Source organism: Polypterus senegalus, chromosome 6 (assembly GCF_016835505.1).
Source record: "Polypterus senegalus isolate Bchr_013 chromosome 6, ASM1683550v1, whole genome shotgun sequence".
Taxonomy (NCBI): domain Eukaryota; kingdom Metazoa; phylum Chordata; class Cladistia; order Polypteriformes; family Polypteridae; genus Polypterus; species Polypterus senegalus.
Genome location: NC_053159.1, coordinates 8,991,352 through 9,014,834, shown reverse-complemented (window position 1 = coordinate 9,014,834; position 23,483 = coordinate 8,991,352). Strand labels below are relative to the sequence as shown.

General features: G+C 45.5%; 1 protein-coding gene across 4 annotated transcripts in view; it reads left to right on the top strand.

The window, feature by feature from the left end:
- Positions 1-23,483, top strand: part of cps1 (carbamoyl-phosphate synthase 1, mitochondrial) — a 269,036-nt gene that overhangs the window by 241,200 nt on the left and 4,353 nt on the right. For all 4 annotated transcript variants that reach the window (XM_039755356.1, XM_039755359.1, XM_039755355.1 and 1 more), the window contains 2 exons: positions 4,161-4,220; positions 7,140-7,258. In XM_039755356.1, the coding sequence (XP_039611290.1) occupies positions 4,161-4,220; positions 7,140-7,258 (179 nt within the window). The remainder of the gene's footprint in view (positions 1-4,160; positions 4,221-7,139; positions 7,259-23,483) is intronic.

Genomic DNA, 23,483 nt, shown 5'->3' with positions numbered 1-23,483 from the left:
CACATACACACACATGCACCAAGCACACACTAGGTACAATTTAGGATCGTCAGTGCACCTAACCTGCATGTCTTTGGACTGTGGGAGGAAACCGGAGTACCCGGAGGAAACCCTTGCAGACACTGCCTTGGAGTAAGGAGACCTGAGTTTGCTTCCCGGGTCCTCCCTGCGTGGAGTTTGCATGTTCTCCCCGTGTCTGCGTGGGTTTCCTTCGGCTACTCCGGTTTCCTCCCACAGTCCAAAGACGTGCAGGTTAGGTGCATTGGTGATCCTAAATTGTCCCTAGTGTGTGTTTGGTGTGTGTGTGTGTGTGCGCGCCCTGCGGTGGGCTGGCGTCCTGCCCGGGGTTTGTTTCCTGCCTTGCGCCCTGTGTTGGCTGGGATTGGCTCCAGCAGACCCCCGTGACCCTGTAGTTAGGATATAGCGGGTTGGATAATGGATGGATGGATGGACTCCTTAAAAACAGGGCTATTAAAATGAAGGGAAAAGGGAGCTAATTAGCAGTGAAAACTGCTCACCGATTAGGAAAAGGGTTGGAGAGAGAATGGAAACCTGCAGCCAGTGCGGCCCACCAGGCCCAGAGTTGGACACCCCTGCTCTACAGTCAAAGTCTCCTGGATTTCTTCACCCAGTTATTGTCAGTGTGCAGGTTCGGATACCTACTGGTTCCAAGCTGGCCCTTTACTGGTGTCCCATCCAGAGTTTTTTTTTTTCTGCCTTTTATTCAATATTTTTATATATTATTGGCTCCGGGCCCCCCTTAGATAGACCCCATACTGGATTAACTGAACTGGAGAATGTTGCATTATGTAATTAGCCTAACTGTATCTTTAGAAGATTTTTTTTTTCTTTTATCTTTTTTATGTTTCCACACTCAAACTTAAGCCGCACACGTCTGAATTCTTTTCTTTTCGCTAAGAGGACCACCCTCCGCAAAGCTCACTTCTGGGAGGCTCCCAGAGATTTGCACTTGAAACTGAAATCGCAGCCTAATATCTCTCGCCGCCTCAAACTACGAGTCTTATTGTCATCCAGATGGTGGTGATAGGATTCTGCTTTATTTTCTTTTTCTCTCAGCAAAAAATCGAAACATTGGAGTCGTCTGCACCTGCGCCCGTACGGATGGAGATCTCTCGGGCTCGTTGGCACGGCTCTCATTTACCGGATTTAAAATGCATCAAGGGGGTCCTGTACACGTTCAAGGCGTTCTTATGCAAGATAATATTCTTGTTTTTTTTTTTTTTTGTCTTCTCTGTGAAGGTCCTTGGAGGGGAGGGGTGGGTGGTGGTGGGGGGAGACGTGCTTTATGAAGTAAGGGCTTAAGTTAAAGGGCACGGCCCCTCGGTCTGCGCTTCATTCCAGAGGTAGAACATTAATTAATTTACTGCAGGGATGAGTGAACTGAGCCTCTCCAAGCCCTGCACATCATAACGTGGCTGACTGAGAGCTTCATGGAAGCTTTCAGAGATGAAGGATTTTGCAAAGCCCCCCTCCACCTCCACCATCACCACCTTGGTCCTCTGAAGATTTGTTTTCAATCCATTAAACAGAGCGATGAATTCAGGCAGTGAAATTTTAACTCTGTCCTTTCAGGTAACGTTTTATTAATACATCGATACCTGCGGAGGATAGGGGGATTCTGCAATAAGTGGCAAGTATCCCACTCGGTTATTTGGGATGGGTATGCAGTTAGTCTTCCTCCACTTTGTCTACTCCAAGATTGGGTCCTTCCTTGGACCACTTTTGTTAGATGTTATCTACTGCATGTAAGTCGCAAAGTGGGACCATCATGGATCAGACTTGTCTTTCCAGCACCTCCTCGGGAGACCTCGGGAAGTTGGAGGCCGAGTCAATACCTCGCAATCTTTGTCGTGTTCCTCAAACCATTCGTGAACATTTTTTGTAGTCTGTCATGGTGTATTATCCTGCTGAATGAGGTTACTGCTATCAGGCAATGCCAGCACCATGAAGGGGTGCATGTGGTCTGCTGTGATCTTAAGGTAGGCGGCACATGTCAAAGTAACAATCACATGAATGCCAGGAGCCAAGGTTCCTCCACTGAACATTGTCTCCGCTGGCTTCCCACAGTGCACCCTGCTGCCATCTCTTCCACAGGTAAGCTTCCGTTGCTCCATGGTCCGCTCTGATGCACCCACCCGTCAGTCCACATCATCTAAGCATCTTTCACTCCTCACAAGCTTCAGTGAGCCGTGATTCGTTAGACCAGGCCACCAGCTTCCATTGCTCCATGGTCCAGCTCTGATGCTAATGTGCTCAATTTGGAGGCACATTTGGCACAGTAGTCAGCATGGCCTACATAGCAAGTACCTTTCTTTCTTGGCCAGCTCTATGTTTTTCAGCATCTTTCACTCCTCACAAGCTTCAGTGAGCCTTAGACACCCATGATCTTGTTGCCTGTTCACCACTTGCCCTTCCTTAAACCACTTTTAGTAGGTGCTAACTACTGCAAGGTGTGGGACCATCATGGATCAGACTGGATCAGCAAAGGTTCCTCCACAGAGCACTGCCCAGAGCATCACACTGCCTTCGCCGGCTTCCCATATTGCACCCTGCTGCCATCTCTTCCACAGGTAAATGACGCACACTCACCCGTTGGTCCACATCATCTAAACGAAAACGTGACTCGTTAGACCAGGCCACCAACTTCCATTGCTCCATGGTCCAGCTCTGATACTCATGTGCCCATTTGGAGGCACATTTGGCACAGTAGTCCGCATGGCCTATACACCCCCATACACCCATACACAGCAAGTGTGCTCTGGCACCTTTCTTTCATGACCAGCTCTACGTTTTTCAGCAGCTTTCACTCCTTACAAGCTTCAGTGAGCCTTAGACACCCATGATCTTGTCTCCTGTTCACCACTTTTGGTAGTGTGGAGGCTGGCCTGGACACAGACAGGCGGACACGATCATGTCACCCACAAACACGTTTATTTACACAGTCACAGTCAAAAGTGCACCACAAAACCCCCACAGTCCCCAAAGTCCTGGCCACACAATGCCTTACTTTCTTCAGGCCGCCTCCTTGCCTCCTCCAGCAAGCTCAGTCCACTCCACTCCAGACTCTCTCCTCAAATAAAGGGAGGCGGCCCCTTTTTATACTCACCCAGATGTGCTCCAGGTGCTTCCCGACAATCTCCCACCAACACGCTGTATCTCCGGAAGCACTCCGGGTGTCCCTGCTCCTCTTCCCCCCAGCACTTCTGGGTGTGGCAGAAGTGCTGAGGTCCAGGGCTCCAAAGGCATGGGGGCACCCCATGGCGGTGAACACGGGCCTCTACAGGGTGGAGCTTCAAAGCTCTGTACCCGTGGCCCCCAAAGGAACCAGGGTGGTCGCCCCCAGATGGTCTGGTGAATGCGCAAGCCCTCCTTCAGTTCTCCTGGGCGTCCTGGCCGGGTCGCCACCCCAGCCACTTTTGACAGTGGATACCAACCTCTTCGTACTTGGAATACCCTACATAAGCTGCCATTTTGGAGATACTCCAACCCTGTCGTCCAGCCATCACAGTTTGGCCCTTGTGAAAGTCGCTCAGATCTTTATACTTGTCCAATTTTTCCTGCTTCCATCTCATCACTTTCAAGAACTGACTGTTCACTTTGCTGCCTAATGTATCCCACCCCATGACAAGACATTGAAACGAGATAATCACTGGTATCCACTTCACCTGGCAGCGGTTTTAATCGTTGTATAGCATAGACTGTAAAATGGGCAGCAGGATGGGGATAATCACTTATAGAGCAGTAATGAACCACTTCACTGCATGCTTAAGTCCAGGTAGCCATGAAGGAGAAAGAAACCAAAAGTTCAGTGTGATGAGTATCTGAAGACAGGAAATCTGGAGGATCGAGTCCAGCTGGCCACCCTGTCCCCTCTGAGCCACATATTCAGGACAGTCTTGGCGAGTCGGTGTGTGCCCCACTTGGGCCTGTTGTCATGTCAAGGGCAACATTCTCCAACTGTGATGTTGCCGTTCTTTGTGAAATCTTTGTCAAAACTCTTTCTTCGATGAGATACGATGGAGAAAGGCTTTGCTTTCTTATTTTTTTATTTGCCTTTGAATTACCAGAGCCTCATATTTTGGAACTGGCACTGGAGTGTAGATCTGAGCCTGACTAACCTTTTCTGTTCTTTTGTACAGCATTCCTTTCGGCCACAGTTCTTAGCCACAGCCCATCAATTACAGGAAGAAGGCTTCAAGGTAAGATGTTCAGAGTTACTAATGGGATGTTCCACCGAGGTGAGGCAAATAATGGCCGGCCAGCATAACCGATGTTCTGAATACATGTGGTGCTCTCATTATGAGCCGTCACTCAGGTCCTCCACCTTAGTGATCTCAGTTAGGAGACCTCTGTGGACTGACATGGTGGAAAGGACGTCATTTTTCAAGGCCCACGTCAGGCTTGTTCCACCTGAGCTCTGCTCCACTAATTTCAGTTTTCTTGGGACTATAAGATGAGTAAGGATTTAGGACAACCTTAAAAACAACGTACTGTGACTTCTTGGGTGAAATGGCCGTGAGTCGAAAATTAATGAGCCAGAAAAACCATGGAGCCCATATACCTCATCCTGAATGTTACCCATAAATCAAGGCTACAATATTCAGGCAAAAGTCTTTCAATCACAACGTTCTTAAAATGAGATTTTCTCCAGCAAAGGTTTATTTATTTATTTTTTTAATCCGGAAACTTGGACAATGCTACCTTCAGTTTTCGCACCTAGTTCATTTGGAGTGTTCTCTCCTAGCTCTGGAGTGATTTCCTCCACAGTCCAGTTCGTTTAGATGTTGGGATCTCGTGGACCAAAGCAATTGGACTGAGACGCTTTAGCAATGGAGGCCACGCCGCGGTATCAAGTGAACCCTGGGGCGGTTCTTGTAAGATATGAATGCGATCCAACATGGGATTGATGTAACCTCTGAAAATACTGTGCATTATGGGATACTTTTCAGCCGCCAATCTCAGTATGAAAAATAAATCCACACATACATGGAAATTTGTAAAAAATGAACAACTCGGTCAAATCCCCGTCAGTCAGATCCGTCTTACCACCCACGTCTCTCTCACGATAAGATCGAATAGCAGTTGACGGCATTAAACAAATGAGGTGTAGGTTCACTTGTGATTGGGTAGATCAAACTGGCCAGATAGGGAGTTGGCGTGATTAACTCTTTGAGGGCTGAATACATTTTTTCCAAAAATCTCAGTTTTCTGCAAAGCACAAAAAGCAAAGGTTTCACACTGTGAACGATAGGGGGCGCTCTCGCTCCCTTGAACCCCTGTCCACGACTCCAGACACCAGGTAAAAATCCTCAAGTTGACTTTAATTTTATGCCACAGTGTACAAAGCACACTCTCCTCCACAATACTCATATAAATCACCAATAAATCAATAATACACAATAAATCAATCTTCCAGCTCCCAGACGCGTTGCCACCCTTCCACCCAGCTCAGCTTGCCGTCTGGGAGCTCCCACAGTCCTTTTATAATCCCTGACCCGGAAGTGTTCTCAATCCCCAGTCCATGTGATCCTCAATCACTTCCGGGTCAGGTAAAGTTCTTTTCTTCAACCCGGAAGTCCGTCGCTCTTCCTATGACAAACCTCCGGGTCACAGGGCACGAAGAAGCCCTCGGTCCTCCCTGCAGCTCCCTCCTGTGGCCCCCACGGCATCCAGCAGGGTTTTGCATAAAAGCTCCATTGTCCATGATGCCCTGCTGGTCTTCTGGGGATCTCCATGCTGCAAGGAGGGCTCCACCTGGCGGCTTGGGGGTATTGGCCGGGATAAATGGCCGGCCATCCTTCATAACACATAAAATGTCTGTTGCTGCACTTGTTTTGGCGTCTCTGCCAGCAGCAGCGGCTGTGTGGGGCAGCTTGATGGCCAGCTGGAATATGCGGTAGGCCAGCCTGGCTGTCTTTGCACGGCGGTGGCAGTCGCAGTGTGACACAGTCTGGTTTGTACCTCATGTCATCGTGAGTGGCGGTCCTCCCAGGTGCATCAGCTACACGAGCGTGTTCAGCACTGCCATCAGTTGATGCTGGTACCTCACTTTCGTTTTTGATCTCCAGATCACTTGCAGCGAAATCGGAGTCTGACAAATCTGAGTCTGATTCAGCGATAATACAACAAAACGTCATCCACGGAGTATTTGGCCTCTCACCAGATCTCGATGCCACTTTAGAGGTTACTGGCTCTTCACTACTCACACATGGAATCGAGGTCAAATCAACGAAACCTAACTTTCCTTCTAGCAAAGAGAGTCGAACTAAAACACAACGGCGAGTTTTGTCTCAGCTGATTTTCCTCTATCCCCGAATTTCGACAAAAGTCGACATCCGCCCTGAAAGAGTTAATAGCCAACCCCCTCTAGTCTTACACCACAGGTGGGGTGCCCCCTCAATGTGATCGAACTTCTGGTAGGATACGGACACCAGAGGCGCATTAACTTTGATATTCTCCTTCAGTGTCTCTTTATCGGCCAGATGTTTTTCTGGGTTTTTTTTTTTTATAGGACCAGTCGGGCATGGCTTTACAAATGTTGCCTCTAACTTTTCCATCTTTGGCTCTCCGGTGCCCCCCACTGGACGAGTTGCGTCATTACATGCTTTTTCTGCAGTAGCATCTCCGATTGTTTAATGAAAGCTCTGCTCCATGGAAGGTGTGGAGATCATCCCGGCATACGTGTCCATTTCTGCCTAGCAAAGCAAGGCCTGTTTTCCTTCCGCCAGTTTGAAATTGTAGCTTGTCGCTTGTGATCATTTTCCTCTTCTCTCGCCCACTTTCATCTCGGCGGCAGTATCCATTGTTCAGGGGTCAGCGGTTTGTGTCATCCAGCCCTGGGCTACCTCTAACATGCAGTCAAAGGTCTCCCTTCTCCCTCCACCATTCTGTCGGCAACTATTTTGATAACAGGAGACCCTCAGCAATGTGTTTTTTTTTTCTCTATCTTTGTTTCTTCCATGAAGATAAAAAAATCGTCAGGTACATACTGGTGAGGGGGGATTGGCAGGGGGGACTGTATGCCATGCATTATAATACAAATACATTAGTCATCTAAGGTGTATCAATATTTATTCTGGCCATTTTTGTCTAAAACGTGCCCATGTCTGCCTTTTCAGCTGTATGCCACAGAAGCCACTTCCGCCTGGCTCAATGCCAATGATGTGTCCTCGATCCCGGTGGCATGGCCGTCACAAGAGGAACAACAAAGCTCAGGGTCTCTGGCTACAATTTCCAGGTGAGAACAGAATAAAAAAAAAGCTTGTGTGTGAAACTTGGCACATCATGGGGAGGGAGGAGTTCAACATGGCAGTGTGCCCGTCATGCCATCTTCATCCTTGAGTGGGTCTAGCACCCTCTCCTCTATTCATGGAGAGCTGCAGTGTCTGCTAGGTTTGTTTTCTGTCTGAAGCCCTAATGTCCTGGCTAAGCAAGAGTTGGTGGTCTTTGAGATCCAAGCAGCCCACTTGGGGTGTTAAAGTAAGGAGACGCAGCACATGATGAGCTTGGCGTTTGTTATAAAAAATGTTATTTTCATGGGATTTTCTCAATTTTTTTTTAACAGATGAATTTAATGCTGGCCTTTTTGTGTCCTGAATCCTATTTTGTGACGCCTTTTTGTTCAGTTACAAGCATTTTGAGATGTTAGCATTACCAGTTGCTATGGCAATCTACCCAGACTGCTCCAGGAATGTGTGATATCATCAGAGGGATGACAGCAAAATAAAGTCAATCCATGCAGTTCTAAGATTAGGATGAAAACAATTATACTGCTGTGCAAGTCTTCCTGCAAAACTTAACATAAGCTCTTTGATTTTCGATTAGAGTTTGGCACTTGACGACAGATCGGTTAGACTTTGGTGACAACGTCGCCTTGACTTTTGGATGACATCTCATCTCCTTATCAGCGGAATTTGTAAGATTTACAAGGATCAAACTCTTAGACCCCCCTCCCCCCACTCTGTGATTGGCACACAGGGGTAAAAGTCTGAAGAGCGGGGCTTCACGTGGGTCGTACATGGACGCGAAGTTGAAGAGTGGTGGGGGGGCTCCCCATTGGGGTCTCGCGGGAAGTCGTACATGTATGAGCGGGGGCAGGGCTCCCCTTTGGGGTCTCACAGGTAGCTGGATGTGTATGAGTGGGGGCAGGGCTCCCCTTTGGGGTCTCGCGGGAAGTCGTACATGTATGAGCGGGGGCAGGGATCCCCTTTGGGGTCTCGCATGAACTCATTCATGTATGAGTGGGGGCAGGGCTCCCCATTGGGGTCTCACATGAACTCATTCATGTATGAGCGGGGGCAAGGCTCCCCATTGGGGTCTTGCGGGAAGTCGCACATGTATGAGCGGGGGCAGGGCTCCCCTTTGGGGTCTCACATGTAGCTGGATGTGTATGAGTGGGGGCAGAGCTCCCCTTTGGGGTCTCACATGAACTCATTCATGTATGAGTGGGGGCAGGGCTCCCCATTAGGGTCTCGCGGGAAGTTTTATGTGTATGAGCGGTAGCAAGGCTCCCCTTTGGGGTCTCACAGGAAGTCATACATGTATGAGTGGGGGCAGGGCTCCCCTTTGGGGTCTTGCGGGAAGTCATACATGTGTGTTAAATAAATGGTTCACAGTTTATCAGAGGCTATATTGTATACAATGGACAAGAAGATCAGGGTCTGGCCACTAGTGATTGTGTATTTCTGGGACTGAAGGATCAGAGGCTGCGGTCCAGAGATCGGGGCTTAAGCACTTCAAGACCCCCAAACCCCCAAGGGTATAGCTCCTGATCCTTTTCATTACAAAAATTCCATGTCCTTCTGATGCAGTCCACACACAGGGCGCTCAGACTTTTAATTCTATGGCTCCTTAGTGCTCCTTGTGCCACCCCAGACATTTGCAGTGGAGTTGATTTTTCTTTTCTTTTTCTCAAAGCTCCATCCAAGTTTTTTGCACATTAACATTTTCTTAGCTCTTCACTTTTATCTTTTCAACAATTTTACTGAACTAGTTATTACATAATGAACCCCTAGGTGAAAATGCAGAGCTGTACAGAAGTGAACTAGAAATTCCTCATTATTGACACATTAGAAGACACTTTAGCCTTCTTATTATGATGGTGGTCATGTTCATGCTGGAAGCGCCTAAATTATTAGCGTCTTTATTTACATGTACACCTGCAGTTCTTACCCACGTGACATTCACTCGTCACTCGTCATAGACAGCAATGGCCAAGGCTGATAGACACCTTGGCCTCAATACCTTAGGACAGGGGTCCTCAAACACAGTCCTGGAGGCTCCGCAGTGGCTGCAGGTTTTTGCTCCAACCCAGAAGCCCTTATTGCTCAAGTGTCACTTCTGCTTCACTTTAGTGGTCTCGCTCATTAAGATTTTGAACCCTTATCACTTATTCTAGTCTTAAACAGCTCTATTCTTGGTTTTTATTTGCTCCTAATTAGCACTAACATGCAAATGACAAACGAGAGCAGCATTTCTCCATTTAGCTCGTTACCATTTACACCTCTGTGTGTATTTATCCTGCACTGTTGGGTTTAATTAAATACTTGGAAGGAAAGCGAAGGGAAAAAAGTGAAGGACTGAGAAGTACTCCTCCGTTTTAGACTTCAAATCATTTGGATGATCGCCTTAAAAAGGGGAAGAAAATCTAAGATATATGATGGAGTTAAAGCCACTAACAAGCCATGAAATGAAATTATTGGAAAGGATTGTTTTCTACTTTAGCATCTGCGTTGGAACAAAAACCTGCAGCCACTGCGGCCCTCCAGGACTGACATTGCCCACCCCTGCCTTAGAAAGATCCAGAAGTCACTTCTGTCGGGACTCCCAGATTGCTACAACTGAAAGGGTCACATGGTCAAACTACCTTAGCATCTATGAAAGCTGGGAGTGCTGGTAGAAAAGGTGCTGGTGAGACCAGCAGGGGGCGCACACCCTGTGGTCAGAATGAGGATCCCAGTGCCCCAGTGCTGTTAAAATGGCACCGTCCTTCAGATGAGATGTAAAAACTGAGGTCCTGATTCTCTTTATGTGGTCATAAAAGATCCCTGGGCATCTTTCATAAAGAGTAGGGGGTGTCCTGATGTCCATGGCCTGGTCATTCTACCCCCTTAATCACCCCGTGTCTCTAATGGGCTATCACTCCAAATACTAACAGCTCGTGTGTGGTGAGCGTACTTACGCAAAATGGCTGACGTCCCATCATCAAGGTAGATGCTGCACGTTAGTGGGGGTTGAAGTGGCTCCCCACTCACTATAAAAAAAGTGACATCTATACTAATAAAAGGCAAAGCCCTCACTCACTCACTCACTCACTCACTGACTCATCACTAATTCTCCAACTTCCCGTGTAGGTAGAAGGCTGAAATTTGGCAGCTCATTCCTTACAGCTTACTTACAAAAGTTGGGCTGGTTTCATTTCGAAATTCTACGCCTAATGGTCATAACTGGAAGGTATTTTTCTCCATTAACTGTAATGGAGTTGAGCTGGAAAGACGTAGGGGGCGGAGTTTCGTGTGACATCATCACGCCTCCCACGTAATCACGTGAACTGACTGTCAACGCAGTACGTAGAAAACCAGGAAGACCACCAAAAAGCCCTTAAGAAAACATGCATTATATAATTGAGAAGGCAGCAAAACAATAAGAAGCGAGCGAGTGACATATACTACCATATTCATGAGTGCTGCTACTTCGGAAAGAAAGCAAGGTGTGAACCTAAACTTTAAATTAAGTTCATAGACAGGCTACCGCTGGCGTTTCACATGCCCACAGGTAATGCGGGATACAAGTTTAATGAGAGGACGCAGGATATAAACGAGAGTTTTGATCACTTTGTAACTAAGTTAAAATTGTAGGTGAAGGGGTGTGCTTATGCAAATTCCGAGAGACTGTGTTTGTGGGGGATTGACAGTTAAGGCGGGTGGGGAGTCACGTCATCATCTCCCCTCCCATTCACCTCATTTCGCTCTGAGCTGAGCTCCGCAGCTAACGCCGTCTTCCGAAGCAACTTCGTCACACTGCCACCAAATACTCACAGAAAAATCCACAAGTTAATACACACGCTATCTCTAGAGTTTCTTCACACTGAAACCTCCAGGCACTAATTACAAAAGGTTACATTGACAATCGTGTTACGTTATTTTTAAAATGTTTCCTTTTCTTTTTCATAACTTCTTTAACACATGACATCGCTGCAAAGCGCGGGTATTTTGCTATATATATATATATATATCACAGCGACACTCATAACAGTGACAAAACAATTACATTGACAATCATGTTACGTTATTTTCAAAATGTTTCCTTTTCTTTCTTTCTTTAACACACTACTGCTCCGCTGCCAAGCGCGGGTATTTTGCTATATATATATAGATATATATATATATATATATATATATATATATATATGAGAACAACATATATATATAGATAGATAGATAGAGATAAATATATATAGATAGATATGAGAAAAACACTCATATCAATGACAAAACAATTACATTAACAATCATGTTACGTTATTTTTAAAATTTTTCATTTTCTTTTTCGTACTTTCTTTAACACACTACTTCTCCGCTGCGAAGCGCGGGTATTCTGCTAGTATACCATATATACCACTCTTTGAGGGCTGAATATTTTTTCCAAAAAACAGTTTCTGAAAAGCAATGGTTTCACACAGAAATCAACATATAATGTCTGTTGCTGCATGCTGTGGCTGCCAGTTTGCCAAAAAGGTGCAGCAGGTTTGCTGCCAGGCTGTCTTCGCGTGGCTTGGGCAGCAGCAGCAGCAGCAATGATCACGGTCACAGTGCATTGCACTGGGGTTTCTACCTCTTATCGTTGTTAAGTGGCAGTTCTACCTGGTGAACATTGTCAGTACCACGATTAGCTGGAACCTCACATTCATTTTCGACCACTTGTATCAAAATCAGAGTCCGACAAGTCATAGTCCAGTTCAGAGATAACAGGCAAAATGTCGTCTGCGGAGTATTTTGCTTTACGCATTCGCTTTGATCTCTCACCAGATGTCAGTCCCATTTTTGCCGCTGTTGCTACTCACGCGAGCACAAGAGATCTCAGTCAAACCAATGAATCTAACGTTCCTTCAGACAACGAGAGTCCAACTAAAACATAACAGTTGGTTTTGTCACAGTTTACAGGTGATTACCATTGTCACCTCCTCCTTTAGACAAAAGTCGATATCAGCCCTGAAAGAGTTAAAGTTCTCACATGGATAAGTCGGGGCTTAAATTTACCGTATAATTTCCAGTATTTTATAATGTCAGTTGTATAAGTCGAATGCGGAAAACTAGATATTACGATATGCTAACACCCACCTGAGAGAGTAACCACGGAGCACACGGCCTTTGTTTTCTATGTATTGTGCCTACGTGACCACACAGTGATACTCGAACTATTCTGAAGCGACGTTTGCACTGCTTTGTGTTTTTTGTATCTCACACCCTCATACACTTTTATCGTAAGAGCTTCCCTAATCTACAATGAAGCGATTGATCAGAAGAAAATAGGAAGCTGGTTTTAAATTAAACATCGATGAAGTAGCGAAAGAAATTGGTAACTGCGCCGCTGCAATAAAATTCAATGTGTCTAAGAAACTGGTGGGAGATTGGAGGAGGTGAGAAGATGTGAAAAAAAAAAAATTAAAGCGTCATATTTTTGAACGGGCGTATAAGTCGGGGTCTGATTTTATGATCGATTTTTTGGGTTTCAAGACCCAACTTATATGTGAGTATATACGGTAAATGTAAAGAATTACTATTATTATTATGATCAAAGACCAAGAGCTGCACCACTCCCGGGACGCCGATATCCTTCAGCCCACAGATCACGACCTATGAAAGGGCAGAACAAACAACTCCTCAATTACGAGGCGTACGACTAACCTGAACGAGCACCACGGGGCACGCGATGTCGGCATAAACAAGACAGTTTCAATGAGACGATACTCAGACTTTATTTAATATTTGCTTACACTTATTTGTGGATAGTACTAGGGTGTCATACCGTGTTAGCCATTAAGCCATTATAGCCTTGTGACAGATAGGTGGCGCTATCACTCCCTTGAACCCTCGGATCAAACGTCAGACACCAGTTAAAAGTTCAAAAGTTGAATTTATTATAATATTAAAGTGCACAAAGCACCCTCTTCTCCACAATACTCATATAATTCACCAATAATAATAACAATACAATAACCTCCGTTCTCCCAGACGCGTTGCCACCCTGCCACCCAGCTCAGCTCATTTGTCTGGGATTTCCCAGAGTCCTTTATAGTCCTTGACCTGGAAGTGCTTCTGAACCCTCAGTCCATGTAATTTCCTAGCACTTCCGGGTCAGATCAAAAACTCTTCTTTTTCATCCCGGAAGTACGTCATTTCCTCTGTCCCTGTGACCAGAACGTACTTCACGTACGTACGTTGCAGCAAAATTTAAGAGGGGTTCTCGGGGGAGCGACGGCATCTCTTTGGGGTGTGTTCTGCCCCCCTCTTCACAAGGCGAGTGGCAGACTGGCTGCAACTGGGGTTGGCTTAGGTAGTATATACGTTATAAAAGACGAACAAGAGGCAGAACATGGTTTGAGGTAGCCACCCCATATACAGGTTGAGTCAAAATGATGTTAACACTAATGGTACTGCTATGTGGACAATTTACGTGCCACATATGGTACGTGTGTTGAACATGATGGCGAACAGGTTGAGGTATTCCTGTAAATCATCTTGCACATATGAAGTATGTTTTGTGAATAAAATGTTTCTGCCATTCAAATGTTAACATCATTTTGACTCGCCCTCTATGAATACAGCAATGAGTTGTCACCAGGGACTGAATCCATTCAGGACCGCCTTGTACATTGGGATCAGGGGTATCATTTTATAGAGGGTAGACAGCAAGGGTGGGCTTGTAGAGTTGGAAATGGAAATGATGTCATGCAGGTCCTTCTTTGGAGGGTCTGGAGAAGAGAGAGAGAGTTAATACACATCGCCACCCCCTGGCCCGGAGTAGAAGTACAGTCGCTTAAGCCCACCGACTGCCTCCCATGCGCATGTGAGTGCCAATATAAATTTTTTTGTTGCTGAATATTTTTAATTCAGTTGGATGGGTTTCTGGTGTGTGGTGTTAATATTCAGGTGTTGGGGTGGAAGTCCTGAAGGGTTTAGATGATTCCAACCATCCCTCATTTTAAAAGTGTAGAAGCTTCATTGCTACACAAATCTGTTGGAAACCTCAGCACTCGCCAGAAGTCGAGGTTCACTACAATTAGACCAGCAAATCTTGTTTTCTGCTCAGGCTGAGGGTCTTCTAGGTGCCTTTGTTGCAAACTCCAGGTGGTCTTCTACATGTTCTGTCTGACTACTGTAACAAGACAAGGTTTGGGGATCCACCTCGTATAGTTGAGGCAATAATACAGAGCCCGAGTAGTCTTAAGAGACTGAGTCCAACATGACACTCAATGAAATAAAGAGGGTGTGACAGCTTTGTAGGGGGCAGGCAGGAAGGGGCGTGTCAGTTGGTCTGCACCCAGAAGTGATGTCAGGCGTGGGATTGGATGGGTGATCAGAGTTGGAACCTGGAAGTGGAGCCTACAAAGATAGCGGTACTGGGGTAAGGTTGGCTTTCCCTCTGAGGATCTGTAGAGGAAGAAGAAAAGGCGTTAGTGCGCGCTGCCAACCCTCGATCCAGCGGCACAACACATTTCATCATGCCCACCGATTGCTTTCCATATACACGTGTGTGACAATATAAATATTCTTTTCTTGCTGAATATATTTAATCTATTTAGACGGTTTTCTGGTGTGTGTTGTTAATATTCAGGTGTTGGGGTGGAAGTCCTGAAGGGTTTAGATGATTCCAACAATCCCTCATTTTAAAAGCGTAGAAGCTTCATTGCTACCCAAATCTGTTGGCAACCTCAGCACCCGCCAGAAGTCGAGGTTCACTTCAATTAGACCGGCAAATCTTGTTGTTCTCCTCAGGCTGAGGGTCCTCTAGGTGCCTTTGTTGTAAACTCCAGGTGGGCGTCTACATGTTTTGTCTACCACTGTAACGAGACAAGGTTTGGGGATCCACCTCGTATAGTTGAGGCAATAATACAGAGCCCGAGTAGTCTTAAGAGACTGAGTCCAACATGACACTCAATGGAATAAAGAGGGTGTGACAGCTTTGTAGGGGGCAGGCAGGAAGGGGCGTGTCAGTTGGGCTGTACCTGGAAGAGACGTCAGGTGCGGGATTGGATGGGAGTTCGGTGTTGGATTTGAAGTGGAGCCTGCAGAGATAGCGGTACTGGGGTAAGGTTGGCTTTCCCTCTGAGGATCTGTAGAGGAAAAAGAAAAGGCGTTAGTGCGCACTGCCAACCCTCGATCCAGCGGCACAACACATTTCATCATGCCCAAGCGCACGTGTGTGACACCACTCTGTCATAAATCCTGGATCAGTGGAGTGTCACAGTCGTGATTGTCCTTCAGGAAATTTCTCTCATCTCCACCCAGGTTCTGTGAAGCTCATCCAGAGTGACCATAATGTTTTTGGTCAACCTCTCTTTCGAGAATTTCCAATTGCTCGGTCTAGGTAATTAAGTCGTGATTGTTCCAAACTTCTTTCATTTAAGAATCATGGAGTCCCCTGGGCACTTGAGAACCTTCAATGCCGCAGAAATTATTTTGTGGCCTTCCCCAGATGTCAGTAGACAGATTGGGAGAACATGGGGGGTCATGAGGTCGCTGTCACGCTCCCAATATCTCCGCAAAAGGACGAAGGTCCAAGTCTTTAGAGACCTGGTGCTTTATGTCTTGCTATGTGTTTGCGAGACATGGATGCTATCCAGTGGCCTGAGATGAAGCCTGGACTCCTTAATGTGTGTCTCTTTGGAGAATCCTTGGGTGCCGCTGGTTTGACTTTGTGTTGCTCATCGAGTCCCGAATGAGGCACATGACCTGCATTGTGAGGGAGAGTCAGTTACGGCACTACGGCCATGTGGTGCAATTACACGAGGGTCATCCAGCTCAAAGGACCCTCATTGTTGAGGAGCAGGCCAAGGGGATGCCCACATAACACCTGGCTGCGGCAGATAGAGGGTCATTTCCGGAGGGTGGGACTGGACCGTGTGTCTGACTGGGGGGTTACCAACCAGGATTCCAAGCTGTTTCGTCATGTGGTGGGTGCGGCAACACACTGTACCAGTGCATGCCCCCCCAACCTAACCTGATCTGACCTGACCCAGACCTGGGCCTCAACCACAGTCCCATCTCTAAACTCTGCAGGCAATTCCTGTGACCTCACGACTTGGTTTTTGCTCAACTGTAGGACCCTCCACAGACAGGGGTGTGTGTGTCTAAACGAATCAAATGCAGTTCATTGAACTGAGCACAGGTGGACTCCAAACCAGGTGTAGAAACATCTCAGTGGAGATCAAGAGAGTGGGAGGCACCTGAGCCAAGTTTCAAGTGTCATAGAATGAGGTCTGAATACTTATGTCAATGTGGTATTTCAGTTAATTAATTTGCAAAGGTTTCAGAAATCCTGTTTCTTGTTGTCGTTCTGGGGTACTGAGTGCTGCTTGACTGGGGAAAAAATGAATTTAAATGATTTTAACCACAAGGCTGAAACAGAACAAAATGTGGAAAACGTGATGGGGCCTGAATGCTTTCCTGATCCACTGTGCATTGGTGGCATACACTGTATCCAGCGTACATTGTGCCCGTCCCCTGAACATCACCCTATCAACAGGGCATTTTTCTTAACTCCTCATGCCCACTCTGTTTAACTGTTACATGTTCAGCTGCTTCTGGATCAAGAATATCATGGACACTTCACACAGACAATGACCAGGATACTGGATTGGAGAGTTGGCAGTGGTACCCACTGTGCCACCTAGTAAAGGAGCTATGCAAACATTAAATGTGAGTTAGTAGTCTGCATGGTGTGTGTTTTCTATATCCATCCAACCATCCATTATCCAACCCGCTATATCCTAACTACAGGGTCACGGGGGTCTGCTGGAGCCAATCCCAGCCAACACAGGGCGCAAGGCAGGAAACAAACCCTGGGCAGGGCACACACACACCAGGGACAATTTCGGATCGCCAATGCCCCTAACCTGCATGTCTTTGGGCTGTGGGAGGAAATCCATGTAGACACGGGGAGAACATGCAAACTCCACACAGGGAGGACCCGGGAAGCGAACCCAGGTCTACTAACTGCGAGGAAGCAGCGCTACCCACTGCACCACCGTGCCACCCATGTTTTCTATATGGATTAATAAATTTATCTTTAAGGCAAATTAAAGTTTTCAGTTTCTTTAACCATCCCAAAGAAACGCAAAGAGCACAGCGGCTACCTCCTTGCTAAGAGCGAACAGACAGGATTTGGGAACCTCAGCTCTAATTCTCAGCTAAAGGCAAACATAATCAATAAACATGTTAAGTGAAATGGCTTCTGAAGCCAACAGTCAGCGGTATTGATTAGGAGCCGCAGCTGCTCTTGAGCGTCTATTGTCAAGGTGTTTGTATTTTTGTAATCAATCTTTGTGTCCGACAAAATCATCTCGGCTGTTTTCACTTGCACTGTAGTCGAACAACAGCAGCAGACAAGCTGAGACCACACCAAGACAAAAAAAAAAGAAGCAAGAGGAGCTCCGACCCCAAAGTAGACTCGACCATCCAGGACCGGAGGCCCCTTCACACACTTGCCTGACTGAAGCTTCAAATCGAATCAGTCGTGTGCCACTTCAGTCCTGACATCTAAACGTGTCTGGAGCTCGTCACCCCACTCGCCCCTCGAGTACGGGAAAGGCACTATATAAATAAAATGTGTTATTAATCTTATCATCATCATCGATTTTCATTCTGATTTTCTAGTTTATTGTTTTTTAGAGCCATTTGTAAGTGTGTTTGTGTAGAATATGAAAATCACCAACTGCAATCGGCAAGTCTGTCTGTCTGCATAAAAGAACTTGACACCCGGTGGAGTGGCTGGGTTTGAAATTTGATTTTGCAGGAAATACGCCCAGAAAGTTAAGTTTTCATGGCACATGAGATAGATAGATAGATAGAAGTAAATGCGAGGCACTATATAATAGATAGATAGATAGAAAGATAGATAGATACTTTATTAATCCCAAGGGGAAATTCACATAATCCAGCAGCAGTACAGTATACTGATACAAAAAATAATATTAAATTAAATAGTAATAAAAATGCATGTAAAAGCAGACAATAACTTTGTGTAATGTTAGCATTTACTCCCCCGGGTGGAATTGAAGAGTCGCATAGTGTGGGGTCTCCTCAGTCTGTCAGTGGAGCAGGATGGTGACAAAAGTCTGTCACTGAAGCTACTCCTCTGCCTGGAAATGACACTGTTAAGTGGATGCAGTGGATTCTTCATGATTGACAGGAGTTTGTTTAATGCCTGTTGCTCTGCTGCAGATGTTACAGATGTTTAGTATAGTAGTCAAGATAGATAGATAGATAAATATTAGGTTTAGTATAGTAGGCAGGATAGACAGATAGATAGATAGACAGATATTAGGTTTAGTTTAGTAGGAAAGATAGATATTAGGTTTAGTATAGATAGATAGATAGATGATATTAGGGTTTTTGTATAGTAGGCAAGATAGATAGATAGATAGATAGATAGATAGATAGATAGATAGATAGATAATTAGTATAGATAGATAGATAGATATTAGTATAGATAGATACTGTAGATAGACAGACAGATCGATATTATGTTAAAGGAACTATATAATAGATAGATAGATATTAGGTTTTTGTATAGTAGGCAGGATGGATAGATAGATATTATAGTAGGTAAGATAGATAGATAGATATTAGTATAGATAGATACTGTAGATAGACAGACAGATCGATATTAGGTTTAGTATAGATAGATAGATAGATAGATATTAAATTAAAGGAACTATATAATAGATAGATAGATAGATAGATAGATAGACAGATCGATATTAGGTTTAGTATAGATAGATAGATAGATAGATAGATAGATAGATAGATAGATACAGTTGAAAGGCACTATACAGTATAATGACAGATATATTTGAAAGGCACTTTATACTATATAGGCAGGTAGACAGATGTGAAAGGCACTATATAAACATCACAGTCTCAATCCACTGGACTAATTCCCTTCATGATGTTAAACACTTCAGTCAGGTCTCCTCTTAATCTTCTTTTTCTTAAACTGTAAAGGCTCAGCTCTTTTAATCTTCCCTCCTAACTCATCTCCTGTAGCCCTGAATCATCCTACTCACTCCTCTCTGGACTTTATCCAGTGCTGTTATGTCCTTTTTTAGACTGGAGCCCAAACTGCACCCAGTACTCCAGCTGAAGCCTCACCAGTGTGTTATAAAGAATGAGCAGAACCTCCTCCTCCTGCTTCTCACTGAAGCACAATGTCAGCCAGTAATGAAGCTGTTACTGGACTGGACTCGTGACCAATGAATTAGGCGTGGAGGCGGGACTTTATCACTTGTAACACGAGGTACGACTTGAGTTGTATCTCCTTGGGTTTGTCAAACACGATGTATGAGGGAACTTATACAGTACCTCAGCCACCACAGACACATGCTGATGAGCTTTGCTGCCATGTCTCACTTCCCGACTACAGTGCTGCCATCTTGTGGATAGCCATACGTTTTTTCTGTTTTTTGGTGGCAACAGCTTGCAGAAAACAGTGTTATAAACAGACAGTCTGCAGTTATGTCGTCACAAAAAAGTTGCCAATGTTTTGAAACAACTGGATTTGCTGCATGATGAATATTTTGACAATAACAATCGCAATCGAGACGATGACAATCATTTGGATGACACAGAACCTGTAGACTCGGCCTGTTGCAACCAAAGGCGCGTTCTTGTCACAAGGCTTGTCACGACTGTCAGGGCAGCACTACGGGGACATTCTGCCATCCACCGAGCACAGACAGCCACCAACTACCAGATGTCTTGTGTGTGACAAGCGTGGACGGCGTAAAGAAAGCCGTTATGTTTGCAGCACGTGTGCTCCTAAGGGGGTGCCGCCCTTCATGGACTCGCATTCCAGTGCAGACTTTTCTAGTTGTGTTGCTCATGAAAATGAAGTAATTAACCGTTTCTGTACATTTTGACAGAGTTACTGTTGATAATAAAACCGTTGCTTTCTTTTCTATTTCGTTTTCGTTCACAGCAGCGTTTAACGATGTTTTATTAAAAATTCACGTTGTGGGTGACCTGATATGTAGATTAGGTGACACAAGTCACGTGAGATTTTTTTTCATTGACGTTTTCATCTTCTTCGCTGTTGTTCAGCGTTTGTCACCATAGACTACAAGTACATCAGAAACTTTGTTATTTCTGTTCAGCAAGGAAACAGGAGATTAAAACTTTTTCGGCCATCACTACAAAGTGCACGAGGCTAACGAACAGATTAAAATAAGGTCCTTTTTCTATTGAGTGGTCTATTAAGGCTACTTATTCAATGGCTGGCCCCCTTTTTACCACAAAGGTGTAATCAGCAGAACGAGGGTAACACGCCGCTCTCATCGTCTCCGCGCTCCTTCCCTGTCAAAATGAACAAACAGCCAGTGAGCTCTGCCTGGCATGTCAGAGCTGATTAATCGTCTGCTCCTCTGTGTCAGCGTCCTCCGGCATTTTGACAATTATGGCAGAAGCTACCAAAGCGTGATCAGCGCCTCCTGGGCTCGGCTCCTAAATAATCCCCAGTTAGCATGGCCTCTTACAGCCAACTGCTTGGAGGAAAACCGGGAAAAAATGACCCACCGTAACCAACGAATGCACAAGCAGTTCAAAATATCAGAGGTGGGCTACCATAGGCCTCAGGTGTAGAGACCCCTGTGATGACCCCAGGCTAAAAGGAGTGTGAAATGGTGCAGTGGTTAGTGCCGCTGCTTCACAGCTCCAGCATTCTGGGTCTCCATTGTGGTAGAAATGACCATTAAGTAAAGACGGGCAGGAGGACGTTGAAATCGGATAAAGCCGTCTTTACTCTGCAGCAATGTAATGAAGAGACTTCACCCTGGGGGCCAGCGCTTACACTAGGACGTGCTTCGGTTTGTACTTGTGCTTGTACTTTGTCTTCTCACTGGCGCAAAGTATTCTCCTCCTTCTACCTCTCCCACCATTACCTAATGTCTATGCCCACCATTACCTAATGTGCACACCCACCATTACTTAATGTGCACACCCACCATTACGTAATGTCCATGCCCACCATTACTTAATGTGCATGCCCGCCATTACCTAATGTCTATACCCACCGTTACCTAATGTCTATGCCCACCATTACTTAATATGCATCCCCACCATTACCTGATGGCTATGCCAACTGTTACCTAATGTATATGCCCACTATTACTTAATGCCCATGTTACTTAATGTATATGCCCACCATTACTTAATGTGCATGTCTGACATTACCTAATGTCTATGCCCACCGTTACTTAATGTGCATGCCCACCATTACCTAGTGTCTATGCCCACTATTATTTAACGTGCATGCCCACCATTACAGACCTGCGGTGACGTATAGCTCTGTGGTGTAGACCTGTGGTGACATATGGCGCAGTGGCATAGACCTGCGGTGGCGTATGGCATGGTAGCCTAGACCTGCTGGGACGTATGGCACAGTGGCGTTGACCTGTGGTGACGTATGGCATGGTAGCATAGACCTGCTGTGACATATGGCACAGTGGCGTAGACCTGTGGTGATGTATGATGCGGTGGCATAGACCTGCAGTGACGTATGGCATGGTAGCATAGACCTGCTGTGACATATGGCACAGTGGCGTAGACCTGTGGTGACGTATGGCATGGTAGCATAGGCCTGCTGTGACGTATGGCACGGTGGTATAAACCTGCAGTGATGTATGGCACAGTGGCGTAGACCTGCAGTGACGTATGGCACAGTGGCATAGACCTGTGGTTACATATGGCATGGTAGCATAGACCTGCAGTGACGTATGGCATGGTGGTATAAACCTGCTGTGACGTATGGCACAGTGGCGTAGACCTGCGGTGACGTATGACGCGGTGGCTCTTGGCTCTCCAGGCAGCTCCAGCCCCTTCTTCAGTTACGATGTATTCTGTAATTCTGGACTTGCCGTCATTCCCACTACATTGGCGTGCCAGTCAGGACAGGCTGACCTTTCTCTTTCTCTTCCAGCCTTGCCACCAATGCCATTACTGTATACAGTATTTCAATTTTTTTATGCCAATTATTTTGCAGGATAGTTTTGTAGTAAATATTTTAATCATGGTAATCTTGCCATCTTCATAGCTGTTGTGTTAAGCACTCTATTATGAAAGGAGTTTGCCATAATTGAAATGACTGATATTATCATCTTAATAAAGTGCACTGTAATTGAATGTATAATTCATGTTTACTCGTTAACAGTGACAATTATATACAAATCAAAGCAGATAATCCAGGCCAAGTTTTCCTTATCAATCGTAGAGATTTCAAATGACTCCTAAAGCATGACAGAGAGGTCCGTATCGCGTGTTTTTGGGTGTCAGCTCGTCTCCCTGACATCTTCTTCTAATCACCGCGTCTACGCACCTCTCTACTCCCTCATTACGCGCGTTTCTTTGAGAGGCAAGCATCTCATGTACTCGAAATAAAGCGCTTATTACAATCAGAGGAAACGTAATGGGGGCGCGCTCTGCATGACTGAAAGTCTCCTAATGAGAGCGGAGTGTCTATTTGTTTTAAATGAGACGTAAGCCTCTGGAATCGCTCGTGTTTAACAGTTAAATGTAAATTTCTTGTTGTACTTCTGGTAGAGAGAGAGAGAGAGACAACGCCATTCACAAAACTGGCTTTGCCTCAGAATGAAGATGACTGTAGAATTACAGGGGAGCCCCTTCACTTTCTGCACATTTTATTGTGTTGTGCATTTAATGTGAAATGGATGGCTGCCGTTTTTTTTTGCCCATCGACCTACAACTTTTTTACACACAGTGTCAAAATGAAAGCATGTGTGCAGAAAGTTTTACAAAGCAATTGAAAAATCAGAAACTAAGTGCTTTGCAAAAGCCCCTTGGCAGTAATTCCAGCTTCTGGTCTTCATTCTGAAAAACGAGAAGATCATCAAATGCTCAAAACTTCCGCCCATTTGTAGTTGTTACTTTTACATCTTTAGGTCACTGTTTGGGAGAGGAGCACTGCTTAGGAAAAGGTACATCACCGGTCTCTACAAGCTTTACACACCTCCATTTGAGCACTTGAGCCTCTTCTTTCAGGTAGCAGCAATCTCACCAAAGTGACTTGTGGTCGTGCGTTTATTATAGTGACAAAAGTGACACGGCAGAAAAGAAAAAAAGAGCAGTGACATCTGCTGCGCATCAAGCAAATTGCAAAAGCCAAAAACACGATAAAGAACACCATAATAGGAAGCAACATCTGCTAAGCATCAAGCAAATCACAGAAGG